Source organism: Amblyomma americanum, chromosome 10 (assembly GCF_052857255.1).
Source record: "Amblyomma americanum isolate KBUSLIRL-KWMA chromosome 10, ASM5285725v1, whole genome shotgun sequence".
In the NCBI taxonomy this organism is placed as follows: Eukaryota; Metazoa; Arthropoda; class Arachnida; order Ixodida; family Ixodidae; genus Amblyomma; species Amblyomma americanum.
In genome coordinates, this window is record NC_135506.1 from 9,664,366 (window position 1) to 9,673,198 (window position 8,833).

At 49.6% G+C, this 8,833-nt stretch overlaps 1 protein-coding gene across 1 annotated transcript; it reads right to left on the reverse strand.

Moving 5' to 3' along the window:
* Window positions 1-271: 271 nt before the first annotated feature.
* On the reverse strand, window positions 272-1,066 carry LOC144107382 (uncharacterized). The gene has a single exon (XM_077640373.1). It carries the CDS (start codon window positions 1,064-1,066, stop codon window positions 272-274), a length of 795 nt encoding a protein of 264 aa, XP_077496499.1.
* Between the last annotated feature and the right edge of the window lie 7,767 nt (window positions 1,067-8,833).

Genomic DNA, 8,833 nt, shown 5'->3' on the forward strand with positions numbered 1-8,833 from the left:
CATATGGATCATTTCATGGTGGTTTGGTTTCCAAGGACTGCCACTTGCTGGCGTGTGGTATCGCTGGTCCATCCTTTTGTCTGCACTCTCAGCCTAGTAACAGGTAACAAAGTGGAAGACCCAACGGCCAATTATTGTGGAACTGAAACTTAATTTACTCTGCGAAGCGCACTCTTCCGCGTTTATTCGTTTTTTTTTTCACATGATCTGTGGTATGGCTTAGAACAGGTGCCACGCGGATTTTTCCAGCAAAGCGGGCACCAGGAGAGGGCTACGAGGTTGTGTCGTACACGGAGTCACCGTCCATGTGCGACGTGCCGTAGCCGTCGTCTCCCGCTGGCTCGAAGTCCCCGGCCTTGATAGGAAGCACATCCCTGGACAGCAGGTAACGAGGCGTCCGCGTGGGGCGGGGCCTGGGTATCGACTCGTAGATGTGGTCCGTCGTGGACGCGAACAGCCTCGTAGAGGCATTCGGTCCAACAGTCCGGAATACGTCGAGCTTCTCGAACTCGTCGGCCGTCTCGGACCCGTCTCCTCTGGAGCCCAGCTTTGCCGCCGCCTTCTTCGAGAATGACCTGTGGAGGGACCATAGCCTCTTGAAAGGGTTGCTGGAGGTCGAGGACGTGGAGGACTTTTTGGACAGCGTGGACATCTGGGACTTGAGCGTGGGCACCCCGGAGGAAGGCAGGTCGACGAAGGAGCAGGCCGATTTCTTGCTGGCTGAAGACAGGGACTTCTTGAGGCCAACGCCGTTGAGCTGCACCTGGTGCTTGGGCACCACGTGGTGCGCCACCTTGATCTCGCTGCGCCACCGGTCCGCTTCCTCGAGGCAGTGTCTGAGCATGCGGTTGTACAGCTGGCTCGACTTGCCCATCTTGCGCGAGTCGCGCTCCGGCACGAAGGAGAAGGTGGAGCCCATGTCGATCTCCAGCAGCGTGGGCCGGCCCTCCTGAAGGCTGCAGGCCAGCACCACTTCTTGCTCCTGCGCGAATGACGTCGACAGACCACAATAAATAAGTTTAAGCCTGACTACTGAGCACTTGAACGTGGGCCAGCGTTTTGTCATCGCAACCGCGGTTCTTACAACCAGTGAACAATATGTCACATGCTAGGGTATCTGTAATGGTTATTTGTAAATTGCAGCAGCATTGCGACGGCACCAATCTCTCTTAACGTAAACTCTGCAGCAGAGAAGTGCGTGATAAACTCTTTGTCCGTCCGAACAGAAGCGAAATAATCTCTCCTGGGGTGATGGACAAAGGCGCGAAATAAACACGTTTTCTCTACATCCCCCTCTCACTCAGCTGCAGCTGCCTTGCCGAGACGTAATCAGCACCTCTCCTGTTATTCTTGTCTGTACCGAAGTTAGCACAATGCGCTCGTGCTGAATGCTTATTACTTCTGTTGGTAAAGGTAATTTGGTGCGTTAAGTGCAAGTACTGAATACGCGAGTTTCAATAACACGCGAAAGGGAGCGCAGCAAGACTGAGATGCTAATTTTCATCGCTTTTGTTCTTTTCGTTTTGTTTCTTCGTCCTGTTAAGTGGGCCGTTCATTTTTCAGAAATACGACGCACCAATTTGCCTGAGTATTTACGCTATATTTCAAAGCAAGCTGCCTGAAAATAAGTGGCGTTCATTTACCTACAGCCATGATTTCGTTGTAAAAATGGCTGTACGAGTGCTGCTGAATTGTACATCTTTAATTCTGCGGCGTCAACCTTTAGTTCACGGATGAATGAATTCCTTCTTATATAATTGACTTCCGCGAGTAAGCATGTACATTGCCGACAGCGACCGACAGAGTGTGGCTTTCACTGCATACATTTTAAACTGCAGGCGAAGCCTGCTTTCAAGGAGGTCTTGAACAGCTAGCGTCGTCAGGTGTTGTTCTAGGGGTCTAAAAGTCAGCGACATTTAAAATATGCAAGCAAGGATAACATAAGGCGCATGCGAAAAATTTAAATTGATTAGCACTTACACAAAGGCGTTGGATCAGTAACTTATCAGAACTTGTAGCAGTATCCGCTATGCGAGGAAACGGCATACACCATCTGAACGTTGCTCACGTGCAGTGTTCAATCAATAGGCACCACCACCTTGAACAGACACAGCTACTAAAGAAAGAAAGTGAGAACAAGAGAAGAAAAGATTAAAAAAGAGAGAAAGCAACCATCGTCAGCGCTGAAGCGAAAGCGACTACTCCGTGCCAAACATGGTTCCCCATCTCCCGACATCGTGGATATAAGGAATAATTTGGTCGCGTCCTTCAAAACGCGCGTTCCATAACACGATCAGGCTGATCGCATTTGAAGTGAACGAATTAGAAAGTGCGTGTTTAATTAGGGTACATGAAAGCTTTGTAAAGTTCTGTGCTCTATATTAAGTTCGACCAGGTGGGGTTCTTTATGATGCACGCCGACAACGTACAACAAACGGGTGCCTTCGCATTTCTGCCCCGTCGGTTCGTCAGCAAGAAAAGTTGGCTCAAGTGACGTCACTGGAGCGGCAGAATCGTACCGCGCGGCTGGCGAATCATCGCGCTTTGCGAACACGCCTGGCACACTTTGCTATCGGTGTAATCATAACCGAGCGCTGTCATCCGCCGCTCCGGGGGCACGTGACTCATGCTAATATTTTTTTCTCACTCCTGTACTACTTTAGAGGACACTTTACGTCGATAGATGGATCACTGCTGCAAAGCAGTCCTCACACATTACGTTATCATTATCAAAATCGTAATATTCGTACGCTATTGTACACGTGCATTGATACTCGGTGGTGGGGTTGTTGGCGCGTTGTTTAAACACCTCCTAGAGACTGTTCTTGGATGGGTCCCGCTGTTGTCATATTCATCATTTACCTTTTCTGCCTCCTTTTTAACTCTTTTGATGGTGTGGCTGAAGTGTCCACTTTGTGCCGGAGACTTGGTGCTGTCCTCTGACGAACTCTGTAGTACCGACACTTGCCCACGATGAGGAGAAATTGGCCAGAGTATGAGACCAGTCTCGAAGAGTGACAAAATTTTTAGCGTCAGATTAGTGTAAAAGTCACGGAGAGGCAGCAGTGAAGGTTTATATATATGAAAACAGGGTGGACAAGATCATCATTTAGTTTTGAAAGAAATCAGGAAATTTGAAGTTAGCAGACGGTAATCTTGGTTGCAGTGGTATAAGTGCGTAGACCCCCGCATACTGGTCTCAGGGCATACTCTCTGATGAAAACTGGTTGGTTTTCAGCAAAGGATATGGCGTAGAAACTATCTCACTCACGGTGGACTGCCGAGCCTCGCCTTGCAAAAAGAACGTAGGGGCGTCTTTAAAGGGGAGAGGGGGGAGAATAGGGCGGTCGCCCTTCCCAAACTTGAAGTTTTAAATGGTAAAACCATGATGAATGCCATTTCTTTCACCGAAAACACTCACAAATTACATGGTTTAAATCTGGCGAGGCGACCCCCCCCGAGAGCCCCCTTCAAGAATTACCCATAAACTCAGCCCTGGAAGGAGGGTGTGAAGAACGAGAGAAAGAGGCGCCGCATAGGGCTGCGCAATATATTAGACCACGTGGGGATCTATGACGTACTACTGGGGACAAAAGTTTCCAGGAAGCGAGTTCTAGGAAAAACGTTTATCACTGCTCCGCCTCTCTATCCAGTCGCCTGATATTGTACGAAGGCATGAAATTCGTAAATTCCTTTTCCTCTCTTCACAATATCAGGTGACTGGGTGTACCAGAGGGGAGCTGCAATAAACGTTTTGCCTAGAACTCGCGTCCCAGAAACTTTTGTCCGCAGTTGTGCACTGACATCGCACAGCCCAAGGCCGCCTTTGCATTTCGCCTCCATTGAAACGCGCACCAACTGAGACGAAGACTGCGGTGGACAGAGCGAGCCCTAATACAGCGACGCGTCTATCAATACCTTTCCTGTCTTCACAACATCTTCCTTCTCCCCCTGCTCTGCGGGAAGGGTACAGACGTTATGTTATCTCTCTTCAAAGGCGCGAACCAAGCCAGTCGACAAAGCCTGGGCGATATCGAGTTACGTATCTCTCCGCGCCATCTCCGCCTTCGAGCGTCGTGACGGGTGTTTCCCAGACCTTGTGCTTCAAGACCCGGACTGCGTCTTCCGCCCTTGATGGGAGAACATCATCGCACCGTCTCGAATAAGCAGGCGCCGCGGAGACTCGGGCACACGCTTTTTTTTCGCGGTCGGGTCAGACGGGTCCGTCCGAAAGCGAACATGAAGGCTCGCGCCGCGCTTGAAAGAAGAAATAGCGGGAATGAGTGGGCAGCGACGGTGCGAGCTCGGAGAAGGACCGTGGACTACCGTGTTTTATCCCTCATAAGCCGCAGTGCTCTTCTCGATTTCGTCAGCAAGATGAAATTATTATTGGTTATCAGGAAATGAAAGTCGCAGCAACTGTCTCGCTTCTCGGTGGTCACGTCAACCTGAACCGCGTGCAGAAATGGGCCTTTGACCCAACCGTGAGTGGAAGAAACAACCTTGGGCCATGACGTTCTGTGGACACAGATGCCTTGCGCAATAAAAATTCATCATCATCATCATCATCAACCGCGACATGAGGGAAGGGATAAAGGAGGGAGCGAAAGAAGAAAAGAAAAAAGAGGCGCTTTAGTGGAGGGCTCCGGTATAATTTCGACCACCTGGGGATCTTTAACGTGCACTGACATCGCACAGCACACGGGCTCCTTTTGCGTTTCGCCTCCATTGAAACGTGGCCGGGATGGTAGTGAGGGGGGTCAATTGAGAGAGAGTGGAGATGGTGCTGTAGTGGATGAACTGATTCTGGAAATTTGAGAGCTCTTCGACGTACACGCACATTACACAGTACAGGGGCGCATCTTTTTAATTCCGCTGCTATCGGGACGAGGCTGCCGTGGCCGGGATTCGTTCCCGCGTCCTCGGGCTCAACAGCCGGATGCCTAACCAAAAATCTCAACAGCTTTTATGTTATGGGTGGTGGCGACTAGTCCTAGCCGTACGGAGCTGTTGACACTGTTCCATTCTCACGTCATGGTTCATGGTATGAACCCCTTCTGCTCCCGCCTCTTGTAATTTAAGCATGGCATGGTTATGTTCGCCATCAGACAGGTTTGAGCCCGAAATGTTTCCAAGCGTAACTATGTATCAATCCAAGACTGACAATGGCGCGATAACAAGATGTAAAAAGCGATAACATGAAAAAAAAACCAAGCTCACCCAGGTTTGAAAGCCAAACTGCCAGGCAACGAAGGTGCTTCATAACTTGGTCGAGTTCCGAGTGCTCGACTGCGATTTTTGTGACCCGTGCCTGTTACGTAACGAAAAATACGATAGCTGCCTGCTGCGATATGCGGAAGTCGATCCAAAGGCGATGCTCCGAGCGCGCGCGCGCGTATTACGTCAAGGCGCCGACGGCTCGCCCACCGCTATTCATCGCACATGGCCCTTCCCGCCGGCGGCCGAGAATAAGCGGCGGGCAGAGGAGGAGGAGGAGGGAGAAGGAAAAGAAGAGATCCCTACCTCGCCCTTCCCGACCTTCCAACGCAACAACAGAAACCGGTGTGTGCGTCGTACATACCGCACAAGAACAGTTTCCACCCCTCCACCCCCTAACACCCCCAAGAGCCTTTCTTGGTGAAGCGGCCCGTATGAAGATTCAAATAACGCCTTATGTTCCTCTGAACGGGTTCAGTGTGGTTTCTTTATGAATCATACGGAAAACAGAATCTAGGGACTATGCGGGCAAAACAAAAAGAAAGAGAGCCATATCTATGGATGACGTGTGACGTCATGCACGTCATTCGCACGCTACATAGAAGGCAGATGGAAAAACAGAAAAAAATGCTACGCACAGCACAAGAAGTTTTTTGTATAATTTTCATCTCGTACATACTTCGTATTCCAATCTTCTGAACGTGGGGCTCGTAGAAAAACTTTTCAGTTATGCTGTCCATCTGAATCACGGTACAACACAGCACCGGACTAGAGGCACTGGCAGTTAAATTTTTTCACCACCACCACTGCAGTCTAACGAGATTTAAAGGAAAATATTACGTCTTCAATCTGCCGAATCGAAGCCGGTGGGGAATGCAACACTGTTCGCAATCGCGAGAATTTCGCTTTTGCGAAAATTGGAAAACAGATTAGGTCTGATAGGCCGCCGCGGTGGCTCAGTTATTTTAGCGCTCTATTACTGGCTCGAAAGACGGGGGTTCGATCCCGGCCGCGGTGGTCGAATTTCGATGGAGGCGAAATTCCAGAGGCCCGTGTACTGTGCGATGTCAGTACACGTTAAAGAAAACTCGGTGGTTGCAATTTCCGGAGCCCTCCACTACGGCGTCCCTCATAGCCGGAGTCGCTTTGAGATGTTAAACCCCCATAAACCAAACCATAAACCAGATTATGCCTGGCAGAAGCAGCTAAAAAGACATGATGCGAGACACAGTGCACCTGACATGGACCAAAAAGATGGTACAAAGCCAGAAAGACCAATATTGCACAGCAAATAGAAGTTCGCGTCTTATGAACTTTTATGTCTTGCATAAAATATGTTTAGCTGGTTTTACCTGTTCCAATCTGTTTTACATCAGCTGAGGCGGCTACAATTTATAATTGGTCAGTTAAACGAGATAGAGATATTGTTGGACTGCAGTGAATATAGCCCGGAAGATGATGGTGGCGATGACGCTCAAAACAGCTACAAAGTCGAGCCTACAGAATTCCGCCACGACTTCCATGAACATTCCATATCCAGTTACAACTTAAATACAGCACGAAGTAGATCGCTACGCACATCATTGCTGTACGCTTTTCTGTTTTCGGGGCTCCACATCAGCCGAGGCGACGATGGGTGCAGCGCAGTGCGTAGTGTATGACGTTATATCCGGAATGGAAGAGGAGGCTGAAGCTGTGCAAAGTGTAATACATGTACAACCTCCGTCCCAGGCCCGTCGGCCACGATACTGGTGCAAGTGCAGAGCTGCCTGTCTTCGAAGAGATGGCTGCCTGTACAGAGGGGATGACGATCGCGCAACAAAGTAACGCGAACAAAATCTGGGAGGCCCGCATACGCACCGATGATGGAGCTTGAGCAACAAAAAAAAAGAGCAAGGCAGAAGAATGCGCAAGCACTTCTCTTATCACGACAGTAGATAACGGAAACGGGCGTGTCTAGAAACTCTCTAATATGAGGGGATTCGCTGACTGATAGGCGTGCTCAGACTAGACGGCCAGAGGTGCTTCCCGTTTCTCTGCCTTCCGCTTCTTGCATGTGTTTCTTATATGCCGAAAGCACATATATGGGCAGGATAAAAATAGAGGATTTCCACCCAACTTCTCGCACAGAGTCCACCGCCCGTTATCACCCCCTGCCACCTCATGCCTTCACCTGTCGCCGCCTGCCACCGCCTCTCACCGCATTTCGTTGCTTACTACCACCTGTCAACGATAATGTGAGGACAAAGAAAGGAAAACGAGCAGGCGCAGGCCGAACTAGGGCACCAACCGCGGATTTCGTGACGCTGCACTTTAAGCAGAAGGGAGTAAAAAGAGACTAAGCCGCTTTTTAGCGCACACCTTTTTATAAAAAAAAGATTGCGCTAGAGGACAGCTTACACTCTTTTTACTCCCATATAGGTGAGTTAATGTTCAGAGTGTGAGGACAAGACATGCTTTTCTGGAGGATCTATAAGCTCAACAACCAGAGCTTTTTGGTCACGTTAGCTGCCATGTATCAAAATCCGGCGCTGCGATAAATCCAGCTCAGGCCATTCGCGGAAGCCAAATGCACGACCGAAAACATTCGAAGTAAGCGCGGATATGGTTGGATTTTGTTGTGAAATTTCGAAATTTCTTTGGTTGAGGAACTCCGCTCATTATCGCCACTTTGCAGCCTGAGCGAGTCGGAGCGTTTCTGACAAATTCGATGTGCCAGTGAAGGAAGGCAACTAGCGTACTTCGGGCTGATGCTAAAACTGAGGGTCATAGGGTGAATTGCAGGCACGGAAGCAATGAAGAATACAGAACAAGAACTTTTCTTAAGCGAGAAGACATTCTCAGCGCAAATGGGAACACGACAAATGTGTTCCTATTCATATGTAGACGAAGCTACATGTGCGAGATTAGCGACTGAGTGTGGGCAAACTAAACTGTCCACCATCGAAACAGTTGCATGAGTGGAGGTTCGTGCCAAAGAACCATTTCCCTGAGGGGTCAGGTTGATGATGATGATGATGTTTATCTAGTGGAGAGGAGTACGCCTTGGGTCTTTTCTCTCCACGATTCTGAGTGATATGCTGCTCGACTATTTGATAAAAATCTCATGATTGCACTGCATGTCACCAACACTGTGAGCTTTTTGAACGATTACTTGCTACTGTACAAACTTGGTGAAAGGAAAGGACAGAACCATTCGTTGGCCACATATTCGACAAGCCTTCATCTGTTTAGCGGGCACTAGGGACTGACTCCATGACCACTTGCGCCAGTATGAGGGCTAGTCAAAGCCTAAGCGGGGGTACACGCTCCTAAACACGAACACGGAGCGCAGAGGGAGTTCTCACCGTCGCTTAACTCTGCTATGCGCCGCTTAGCCCACGTTACCGCGCTGGTGAGCGCAATGGGTGCGTTTACCGCAGCGTTAAGCACGGAAAAAAAGTCTTTGCTGGAGTGCTATGACGTCATCACGCACGCAGTCGGGCATCACCAAGCAACAGCAGCGCGACGCTCACCTAAAGAGAAAACAGGAAAGCACGGCTTAAAGCGGAAACAGAAGATGGAGGGAACGTGCGCATGTACGCGAGGCGAACTTCGGCCACAACGGCGGAGAAGA

Bases quoted from the DNA above. Each gene is read 5' to 3' on its own strand.
- LOC144107382 (XM_077640373.1), bottom strand. From the start codon at position 1,066: ATGACAAAACGCTGGCCCACGTTCAAGTGCTCAGTAGTCAGGCTTAAA.